This window comes from Lipotes vexillifer, unplaced genomic scaffold (assembly GCF_000442215.2).
Source record: "Lipotes vexillifer unplaced genomic scaffold, Lipotes_vexillifer_v1.1 scaffold189, whole genome shotgun sequence".
Taxonomy (NCBI): Eukaryota; Metazoa; Chordata; class Mammalia; order Artiodactyla; family Lipotidae; genus Lipotes; species Lipotes vexillifer.
The window spans coordinates 1,956,356-1,967,994 of NW_006785816.1; the positions used below are offsets into that span (position 1 = coordinate 1,956,356).

Consider the following 11,639-nt stretch of genomic DNA (forward strand, 5'->3'; position numbering starts at 1 on the left):
AAGAGGGGAGGACCTCTGCCCTGCCACTCACTCCCGGGAGGACTGACATGGTCCTACACACGTGCCTGCTCCCTGCCTGGCGTGCAGAGAAGGCGCCTTTGGAACTGCCATCCCCCAACATGTAGGCTGGATGGGGCAGGCTTGGCCCTATGCGGGCTGGATGGATTGCGGAGGGCTTTATTCCATTTTTTTTAACACGGGAGTAACATATAATAAAGCCCATGAAGCTGCTAATTCAAGCTCTGTTCCTGAATCCACTTCGCCCGTAAAGCAGACGAGTTGATATCTGCCTCCTTGGCGTCCATGACCACCCCTCCATTCACCTGGAATCAGGGAGGAGGTGGCAGAAGAGAGGGGACAAATTATGAACCTAAAACTCTGAGCTGGCCCATATTTATTTTGGTGCTCAGCATTTCTGAAGAATTTCTGTCTTAAAGTCCCTGGACTCTTCCACCACATCCACACCCGGCCATGTCGGTGGCTGTCCTCACCACCGGGTGGGATTCAGAAAAAAAGAGATTCTTCCATTTGTGGGCAGCCTGGATGGCTCCTTTGTCACTCTTCTAATCAGCATATCTGGATGGGAAACTAGACCCCAAGTTCCAGAGGCACCGAGAGTGCTGAGGGTTGAATTCAGAGCAACTGGAGCAGAAAAACGTAGGGACTGGATTATAGCAGAACTCATTCCTCTCACAGGAACCCAGCGCCCCCATCAGCTTCAGAGGCAACAGGCCAATCAAGACGGCGGCCTTTGCCTCCACTGAAGTCGGCGCACTCATTGGGCAATGACTTCCATTTTCCAAGTGAGGAAGCCAAGGCTCAAAGAGGGCAGGTTCAGACTCATAACCACACATCATCCATAAAGGAAAGAAACCATGGAGGGCTCAGAAACTGTTGTACCCAGTCGGGCAACTTCCTGAGGGAGGAGATGGGAATTGTGTGTGCGTGTGTGTCTGTCTGTCTGTGTACGTAGGCCACTGCTTGCCCAGCCTTAGATGCTGCTTGCTCCGAGAGTTGGAAGCCTAAGGACTCAAGTGAGACTGGCAGGTTGGGAGTGACATGGGGCTGGGCAAAGGCGGGAGCCCTGGTGTGCTGGGGATGGGAGCAGGCTGGGCCAAGGAGCTTTCCTAAGATTCTTTCCTTTCCCCCGTTTCCCTGAAGCCATCAGTCACAGAAACCCACCTTTGATTTGTTCCACTTCATCTTCGAACGTCACTGAGTTCCTCCTCTTGGGTGGGCAAGTGTGGGAGGGAGGGTTGTCATCAGACGTGAAGTCTTCGAGCAGCATGACATCCGTTCCTAAAACCAAGGGCAGATTGTGCGCCTACAACAGGCAACACCAAGTCCTTCTCGCCACCTTTCTCGCCCTCGCTCACACCCCTTGCATCCCTCTCTCCCCTTTCGTTTATGCACCACAATCAGGTGCAACCAAGTGCCCTGCAGCATTTGCCCAGGACACACACTGTCTCTCGTCCCATTTCAGGGAGTTTGCAGCCAGCCACTGGGGCTGCTTCAGACACACCAAAAATATAGCAGCGTTATCCAGGCGGACGGGTTACCTGCCACAGCGAGCAGACTCACAAGTGATGAGTCTGCCAGACCTGGAATGGGGAAGGGCAGTCGGGCTGAGCGGAGGAGGGGGCCCTATTAAAGGGGCTTTGTGTTCAGAGTGATTCTTCTTACAGTCTGAATTTCTATCATTCTAGTTAAAGTATGCTGTGCTAGATAAACATTTCAAACCTGAACATGTAAAGTTCTTTGGGGGCCAAAAAGGGATTGAGAAATATGCCCCCCAAAAAGTGGGGAAAAGGCAGAAAGGAAGGAAGTCCTATGAGAGAGAGCTGGGCAGGAGGGCAGGCAGGGGTGGGGCGGGGGGCACCAGTCTTGTTCTGTCTTAGTCTCCAGCTATCAGTCCTTCAAGGCCTTGGTGCTCAGGAAATTAGGAAGAAAGGGGAGCTGGGAACTCCTCATATGTTATTTTTTTGTTTTTTTTTTTTTTTGCGGTACGCGGGCCTCTCACTGCTGTGGCCTCTCCCGCTGCGGAGCACAGGCTCCGGACGCACAGGCTCAGCGGCCATGGCTCACGGGCCCAGCCGCTCCGCTGCACGTGGGATCTTCCCGGACCAGGGCACGAACCCGTGTCCCCTGCATCGGCAGGCGGACTCTCAACCACTGCGCCACCAGGGAAGCCCCCCTCATGTGTTTTTGCAGAACCACCTGAAAAGGCGTGTTCCTCTAGCAGACTTCACAACATGGTGGTTAAGCACACAGCTTCCCAAATCGGACAGATCTAGGATCACAGGCAGGATATTTAGTCCCTCAGCATCCTTTCCTGTCTACAAAATGGGGATCGTAATTCTCTCTACCTCATAGAGTTGTTGGGAGGATTCTGAGTTCAGACGTGTGAAGATGTGACACATTGCCTGGCGCACCACAGGTGCCTCATCAATGGAAGTCATCACTCGTGAGGACACGGCTAATAAACAGCGGGGCTGAAGCTCACACTCCGGTCTGTGTGACCCCAAAGCCCACGCTCTTTCTTCTGCCTGCAACAGGAGTCCCCAAGCCCCGGGCCACGGATCGGTACCGGGCTGAGGCCTGTTAGGAACCAGGCCGCACAGCAGGAGGTGAATGGTGGGCACGCGAGCGAAGCTTCACCTGTGGCTCCCCCATCGCTGGCATCACTGCCTGAACCACGCCCTCCCCGGTCCGTGGAAAAATTGTCTTCCACGAAACCGGTCCCTGGTGCCCAAAAGGTTGGGGACCGCTGGCTTACAACGCTGTCCCCTTACTCCTTTTTGCCTGGTCACCTTCTATTCACTCTTCAGATTTTAACATCACTTCCTCAGAGAAGCTTTTCTAACACCGCCCTCCCCGCCGACAAGTTCTCCCCAACAGGGGGCACATACAACTCCGTTATGTGTCCTCACAGCACTCGGCTTCCCCTTCCATAGCTCTCATCACCCTTACTAAAAGCAGAATTATTGAGGTATAATTCGCATCCCACAGAATTCACCCATTTAAAGCACACGGGATGGCCGTCTTTCCCACTAGACGGAAAGCCCCATGAGGGCAGTTTACCACTACATCTCCAGAACCTAGCGCACTGTCTGCTCAAAGCAAGGGCGTGGCAAGTAAACAGCTGTTAAATGAATGAATGTCACTCTGCCTATGGATTCCTGCTCTCGGGGGAAGGGAGACTTCATGGTAGTGCGGATTTCCATTGCAAGCTTGTTTGTTCGGCCAAAACGGACGTATGCATTTTTTTCACCCTCCTGTCTGTCCTTCAAGTCACAGCAGGGACTCGGGCCTACAAGGGAGGGTGTTACCAGTGGTTCAAGCCTCTGGGCTGCCAGTGGGAGAACATCCTCAGGGAATGTTCTGCCTGCGGGGAAATGCTCCACGGCAGGAGGCCTGGTCTGGGTCCCTGCCCACGGCCGGTACCCCCGGAATTCCGTGACACAGATTCAGGCCAAGAAACACAGGTCAAGGCAGAGAGGAGTTTTCCAAAGGTCCCGGCAGGAGAGATGCAAGAGCAGGGAGGGAAATGCCCACAGATAGCCTGCTGTCGAGGGCCAGGATTTAGCACCCTCCCTTCACGCCCAGAACATGGACAGACGGCAGCCCCGGGACGGGGTGCTTCGTCAGCTCCATGAATGACTGACGTAGGGACACCGACGGCCTCTGCCCACAAGCCTCTCATCCAGTCATGAGCTGGCAAGCACGGGGTGTGGCACTTGGGTCCCCAGAGCGGCCAGCAGCAGACTGTGACATCACAGAGCCTGCCGCGTGGGGAGGAGTCCTGGGCCGGCACCATCCCCTGGGCCACAGCTACAGGGAGGGTCTGGAGAATGCTGTTGGAGATGTGTTTCTTTGGGGAGACCGAGTTCCCCATAGGCATGTCGCAGGGCATCTAATGATGGTGACAAGGTATCCGACCTGGTTGCAACTGCCCTTGATAGAGGGACGGCTGCCCCAGCTCACAAATGGAGAAACGCGAAGGTTTAGAAACAGACTGAGCAGCTTGTCTGAGATAACACAGCTCTTAAAAGTCAATTCGAGACTGAAAACCAAGCAGGTTGACTCCGGAGCCTGCACTGGACGATGGTTATTATAATTCGAGTTAACAACTGACAATCATTTAGCATTTTAGCTTTTCAAAGGCTTTCACTTAATTTGAATCTCACAACAACCCTGCACGGCAGAGAGAAGAACAGGAGGCGAGATCCCCACTGTAGAGAGGAGGAAAGTGGGGCACAGAGATGCTGAAGAGCCGTGACTGGACACCCAGACCCTTGACTCTCGCCCCTCCACACCCTGGGAGACATCCCTCTCCGCACCAGCTCCCACCCGGCAGGCACTGGGGAAGCGCGACAGGTGAGGGGCTTACCTGAGTCCTGAGAGCAGCTGAAGCCGGTGTCCCCCGTGCTGCTGCTGTTACCCAGGGGCTGCCCGCCTGCCATGAGTGCCGTGAGGTGTGGGGACAGGCCCAGGTCTGCAAGGCAAGGTCGGCACTGACTGCACAATCCACGGCCCGCCCAGTCCCCAGGGGCCTCGCCTCCGCTCCCCTGTCCGCTCTGTCCTCCTCGCAAAGCGTGCTCTCCACGCACTGAGGACACGAAGCTCTAGGCAGCCCTTCCTCTGTCCCTTGTTCCTATCCCGGGGAGTCTGTGACAGGATTCACTGGGTCCCCCCAGAGGGGAAGCGCTCGTGACAAACGTCAAACACCAACAAGGCAGGTGGGAGAGAAAACGAGGTGAACAGTCCTGGGAGGGAGATCTACCAGTTAAACACGGGTGCGCGTTTAACCCCCGAGATCCTACCTGAAGACCAAAAGGGACGTTTTTTGAAGAGGCCGAAACCCCCAAATGAAGAGGATGTTTGTAAGCTGGAAGGTGGGAAGTGGGCAGTGAAACGAGCCCAGGAAAGAGCTGAGGCTGGCACAGGGGGAGGCCTGGAAGGAGGCCCCCAGAAGCTCAGGAACTGGAGGCCCGGAGTCTCTGCAGGCAGGTGGGGCTTGATGGAAAGTCTCTACAGGAAGCAGTGGGTCCCCTCCACTGCTGTTCCCAGTTCGGGGTCCAGGCTCCCATTCCCCATGTTGGCAGCAGAGTGGACAGAGTGAACTGGGGGACTTGGCCTTAGCGACACCAGGCACATGGCAACGTGGCAAAAACTGAGGGAACAATGAGAGGCTACATAGTTACCAGTGGGAGCCCCACCCCACTGCCTCACCTAACCTGGGCAGGAGACCAGAGACCCCGTCCCCAGGGAAATCCAGCCAGCCAGAGAGAAAAGCCCCACAGACCCCAAGATCTGGGCGCCCCGTGAGACGGCCCAGTCCCACCACCGCCCAGGGCTTCCCGCCAGCTTTCCTGGGCCGACTTACTAACTGTGAGGGACAGTGGAGATCACCAGATACTTAAGGAAAGGCACTAGCAGAGATGGGGGAATAAAAAAGGAAGGGAGGAAGGAGAGAAGGGAGAAAAAAGGATGTCTCGGGAGACAACGCAGGGAGCTTCAGAAAACAAACAGAATTCTAATTGGGTGTCCTTAGAAAATTGAGAAAATAATGACTCCATGAACAAAAGAGCTGGAGGCCATAAAGACCATGGAGTTAACAAAAAAGGCACTCTTAGCAATTAAGGAAAAGCACAGAAAAGTCAAACTCCTCCGATCTCACGAGGAAGACCTACCTACCTGCCATGAAGGACCACCAGCGTTCCCCCGCAGCAAACCTACAGACAGGAGACACCTCCACCCTGTACCTTCATCCTAATTTCTTCTGAGGGGACAAAGCGACATGACACACATGCTCTCCTTTCTCCTTCAGAGCCACGGAGGAAATGATGGGGGCTGAACCCGTGCAGTCAGAGCACGCTGCTCTCAGAAGCTCCCTGTCATGACCTGTGGGGAAAGCACTTTTGCAAGGAGCCTTCCCCTCTCCTGGGGGTTGGTGTGGAGGTCTGGGGCCAGAGAAGAGCTCAAACGTGATCAGCCACCTCCAGGGTCTTCGCCTCAGAATATGACTATGTCTCAGCTGGAAGCCCGGCTTGCGGAGGGGTGGGCCGCTGGGGGAACGTGCACTGCCAACCGGGACGGCTGAGGCCACAGTGGGTTCTGGACGCCATCTCTGAGGCTGCAGTGAGAGCCAGGCACAAGTCCCGGTCTCTACCAGCGGGAGAAATCACTGGAGCCAGACCAATGCGGCTCGGCTAAGAGATGTGGAAACAGGGCAGCTGGGCGGCAACTCTCTATTCTGTGTTTATCCAGCATTTTACCACTGGAGAGTAGACTCAGTTACCCTGAGTTTTTTCACATGAAACAACAACACATCTACCGGGCTGGGCCCAATCCAACCCCTTTCACAAATTTCTTTTTAAAAAAGAAAGAAAGAGAAAGGCACAAAACGACAGGCACAGGGATCAGATCAGAAGCCTGGAGTGGCCAGAAGAGCCATGAGTGCCTTTGAGAGGCTAAAAGAACAGAGTGCAATTCTGGGGTGACATTGGCACTTTGAAGTAACCAGAAGACCTCTAGGTGGCGCCAGGAAGGGAACTTGGTAAAGCAAGGCAGGAAAATTCAAAGGCCCCAGGGTCTCCTTCCTTCCCTCCAGCCCAGACCTCACAAGGGCCCTGAGGTGGGGCATTTCCTCTGAGCAAATGGGAGTCAGCGTCCTTCTCTGCAGAAGACAGATGGGAAGGCTCTATTCCCAGTTCCAGGAGCTTCGAGCATCACACGAGTACAGCATTTGGAGAGGCTGGCCTCCCACCATGCCAAGGCCTCCCTCGAAGCCTGGGTTGGGGTGATGTCTGGGCTGTCCACCCCAACTGGGTTGGCGAGTGGCAGAGTTGCTGGAGAAGCCTGTGGCCCTTTCTCCTGAAGGCCCCCTTCTTTGCTCCGATGACCTGTAGCCACCTGTCAGCTTTGGATTTGTAGTCTGGCCTCCCAAGACCAAACGTAAGCATTTAGCTCACCTTTCAGCCCTGGAATCAATGTCCACTCCAGGGCTGACCTGCCCACCATGAAGTGGCCCTGCCTGGCAAAACCCCAGGGAGGCCAGAGATCTCAACTCCTAGGGGAGCCCCATGGGAATCTGCTAATGAGACCTCACAAGCAGAACGTCTTGTGGTGGCCCGGTGACAGCTGGCACCCAGGGAAAACCCAAGCTGCTGCACTTCATCAGTTTGGGGCTAACAGAATGAGAAAACCCAAATCCATGGATTATGGCTGAAATCTATGTATGAAATAAACATGACTCCATGTGTAAAAAACCCCTGGCCTCCCAGAGTCAGTAGGAAAGCGCCACTTTACTGCACCTGTGCTCACAAGCACTGTTAGGAAAGTTTATAATTCCATGTACTGAATCCTTTGGTGAAAACTTTGCAGATGCGTATGCAAACGGAGAGGAACAAAACCGAGCCGGGGCCTCCGAGCCTTTTCTTGCTGGCTTTGGAACAAATCTTACCATCCTTCTTACCAGGGATGCGAGGTGGAAGGCAGAGTTCTCCCTCCTGACCAGAAAGGCCGTGGGCATTCCTGGCGTGGCTGGAGCGGAGCGCGGAGCTGGGGTGGGCACTGCTCTCTTTCCAAGACTCCTGATGACGCTGTTGCCCACCTCCTCAAGTCAGGACGTCCCGGGAAGAGACAGCAGGGATGCCCCCAGCTCCCATTCAAGGGGAAGGCCAGCAACTCAGAACCCACCATCCCACATGCTCTTCAGCCCAAACACATCCCACAAGACTGCTTTTCCCTCAGTGAGGAGACTGCTCACCGCCTTGGACTTGCCAACCCAACCACAGCGGGTGTTTTCCGCCTGTTCTCACGGCCCCACAAACTCTTCCAGGATAATCTCAAGTGGCTTGCATGGGAAGTCTTGGCCCCCAAAGCAGATGTTTCCTTCTCTTCTATCTACCCTCTCCTCCTCCATTCTCCTTCCTCATTTTTTTCCCTTCCTCATTCTTAACTTCATTGGAATCGAAAACATTAATGTTGTTTTTTTTTTTTTATTTTTTTTGCCTAGAAGGTAAGTGATTTTACAAAATCTGAACAAATAAGTTCATCAGTGAAATGAAACCAAACCCTGAATGTACTCCTCCTGGCTCACAAGTCACACTTGGAATCACGGTCTTGCCAGTGGCAGGGGGCGGGCATTTCAGGAATTAAAATACTGGGGTCCTGAGAGATTTTTTTCTCCTATAGTCAAAATAAAAAGTCCCAGAATTCCTTCCTTTCTCAAGGAGGAAGACTCCATTAGTCCCTGAGATAAATAAGTGACATTGGTTTGTTTAATTGCCACACGGAAAAAACTCCTATCATCACTACCACTGAATATTCATGATAATTAAGAGTTGTTATTTCTTTCCACTCTCTTGAGACGGCAGGTGGAAGACCTATTTCCTGAGGAGGAAAAATTATCTCGAGCAGCATGAGTTGCCCAGAGTCGTCTGGCAAGAGACTAGAACGGCAGTCTGAACTGGCGCTTTCCTTGAATATGGTCTCATAAGTGCCCTCAGAGTCTCTCTTCCAACAGCCTGTCCAGATGACAGTCTCCCTCAAACAACACAGTCATAACTGCAGAGGCAAGATCCACCAGTGCATGCTACAAACAGTGGGAGCCTCAAAATATCTCCTATGTTGTACTTATTAATGACAAGGGAAAAAACAGTGAATTCACAGTGGGGAAACCTGGCAGACGCCACCTTAACTGTAGGGACTGAAAGTACTCGCCACCAAATTCATACACTGAAGCCCTAACCCCCAATGTGATGGTATTCAGAGGTGGGTCCTTGGGAAGGTACTGAGGTTTAGAAGAGGTCACGAGGGTGAGGTGCTTATAAGAAGAGACCGGAGAGCTTGCTCTCTCCCCAGCCCTCCGCCATGGGAGGACACAGCAAAAGGACAGCCTGCAAGAGGGTCCTCACCAGAACCCAACCATGTTGCCACCCTGACCTCAGACTTCTAGCCTCCTGAACTGTGAAAAAATGAACGTCTGTGGTTTAAGCCATGCAGTCTACAGTAGTTTGTTGTAGCAGCCCAAGCTAAGACATCAAGCGAGAGATCAGGGTAAGAACTAGCTAGTAAGACGACCTACTGACATATGTACCCCTGGCATGCTCATTAGGAAGAGCACATCACCCGCCCAGCCTTGCCTGCCAAAAAGGTATTACCTCATTGTGACCCTGAGAACACATGAGCTACATGCAAATTGAGGGGCCTTCTACAAAATCCCCGATCAGGACTCTACAAAAAGTGTCAAGTCATGGAAGACAAGGAAAAAAAAAAAAAGACTTGTCAAAGACTCAAGAAGACAAAGGAGATGTGACAACTGAATACAACGTGGGATCCCGAACTGGATCCTGGAACAGAAAAAGGACATCAATGGGAAAATGGGTGAAATCTGAGTCAAGTCTGTAGTTGTTAATAGTGCTGCACCCCTGGAGATGTCTTAGGTTTGAGAGCTGTGCTACGGTTAGGCAAGATGTTAGCAATAGGAGAAGCTGGGTGGATGGGTATTCTCTGTACTGTTTTCCTAACTCTTCACTGAGTCTAAAATTATCTCAAAAGAAAAAGGTTTAAAAAAAAAATCTATCCCCCACTAGAGTAATTCCTCTGGGTCTCATCAAAGGGGATGGGACCATGTCCAGAAACTGTTAGCTCCGAAATCAATTACCAAATGGAGGAGCAGCTGTACACACACCAGATAGTGACATTTCAATGAGAGAGTGGAGGTCCGCCATCGACACATCCTGAATTATTAGCGACAATACGAGGAAACCACCGACCCGTGAGGAAAGGCCCAAGACGAGTATGTCCAGGAGGAGTAGCTGAGGAGGGTAGGAAGTGCTTTAAAGAGGACCCTGCCTTCAAGGAACACTGAAAGGTGAAGGTAGCCTGGTCCAATGCTTGTGTTCTTTTTTCTCTAGATAGATCTATCAATGTACTCTCCAGACCAGTGGGCCATGGCTGTGGTCATAGAACACGGATTTCTGAACTCTGGTGTACCCTGACTTGAACTGCCGAGCTCAGGAAATCTGCTTGGGAATCACAGTGGACACTCTGGGATGTTCCTTCCCCAAAGGAAACCTGTGTTTTAAGCCCTGAAGCAGCAGTCAGTCTGAGACCTCACCCATCAACCTGCCCGAGCGCCTGCAGGACCACAGGCTACACCCGCCTGAGGGTGGGCATCCCTTCCCTGACAAGTTCCCAAGTTACCTATGATCCTGTTGGAAATGCTGAAGAGCCTGGAAGTCCTCTGCCGCTGCACAAACGGTTCCCGGTAATACCGATCCCCAAAGCACATGCCCAGTAGTTCCTTGCGAACCGTCTTGTTCCAGAGTCCATAGATCAGGGGGTGGCAGATGGCACTGGTAAAGGACAGCCAAGTGGCCCAGGTCTCCAGGGTTGGGGAGACATAGTTCTTCCCCCAGAGGGCCTCAGAGGTGATAACGACCATGTAGGGGCCCCAAGTGACCATGAAGGCACCAATGACCACCAGGATGGTGATGAGCGCTTTGCACTGGTTGGCCGAATAGACCACGCCCTGAAAGGCGTTCTTCCTACTGCCCGAGGAAGAGGTGGAGGTGCTGGAGTTCTTCCTCCCGTTCCTGTGCGCGTCCTCCTCCACAAGGACCACGGTGCCACAGTGCACCTTGCGTGCCTTGACCCTGGCCACACGGAAGATGAAGCCATAGCACACCAGCATGACCAGGAAGGGGAACAGGGCACACCAGATCTGCCAGAAGGCAGTATAGCCAGGCTCCCGGTGCCACGCGGCCACACACATCCACTTGAACTCGTCAAACTCCACCGATGACCAACCAAATAGAGGTGGCAGGCAGCCGATGAGGGAGTGAAGCCAGATGTAGGCAAGCGCCACCACGGCTCGATTGCCTGTGATCTTCATGGGGTACACCATGGGGTACAGGACAGCATAGTAGCTAGAAAAAGAATGGAGGCAGGTGAGGGAGAGGAGTAAAAATAGAGAAGACACACCAGGAGGGGCACCCACTGCTCTCCTAGGTAGCAAGCTCTGTTGGATTTCTCTCATTCAATACTGCCATGGGGTGAATGCTTCTATAAGTAGCACCTTCTCTCTCAACCCTCCCCGGACAAGTCACAGACTGGCCATGTCACACAGCTCCGTGGAACTCTTCATCGGAGAACGGCTGGACACCAGGAAGAACACAGAGCTCAGGCGGCCCTGTTTCCAGAGCCCACTCACATTTGGGGGTGTGGCTAGTCTTCAGGCATCTCCAGGAGTTCTAAGGGATCATGCATCAAGCCAGATCACTTCTGTGTTTCTGACAGTAATCCTTTTAGATCTGCTTTCAGAGGGTCCTCAGAAACCAGAAGAACATCTAAGGATTATGGGGTACGTTCATTCAGTGAACGTTTACTGAAGGCCTGCCACATGCCAAGCACTGTGCTATGCACCGGAAATACAGGTAAAAAGGTGCAGGGGGAGACAGACACATAAGCAGAGTATGAGGCTCTGGAGCAGAAAGGGCGATATTTAATCCTCACAAGAAGTCTTTAGAGTGACTGGCATTATCATTCTCCTCATCTTAACAGCAGAGAAAGGATAAATAATCTGCTCTAGATAAGGAAGGGGAAGAAACAAGATAAAACCCCGGGGGGGG

At 52.9% G+C, this 11,639-nt stretch overlaps 1 protein-coding gene across 3 annotated transcripts in view; it reads right to left on the reverse strand.

Moving 5' to 3' along the window:
• Positions 1-11,639, reverse strand: part of GPR161 (G protein-coupled receptor 161) — a 47,292-nt gene that overhangs the window by 1,753 nt on the left and 33,900 nt on the right. For all 3 annotated transcript variants that reach the window (XM_007458106.1, XM_007458107.1, XM_007458108.1), the window contains 3 exons: positions 10,213-10,937; positions 4,391-4,495; positions 1,183-1,299 (listed from right to left, as the gene is read on the reverse strand). In XM_007458106.1, coding sequence (XP_007458168.1) covers positions 1,183-1,299; positions 4,391-4,495; positions 10,213-10,937 — 947 coding nt within the window. The remainder of the gene's footprint in view (positions 1-1,182; positions 1,300-4,390; positions 4,496-10,212; positions 10,938-11,639) is intronic.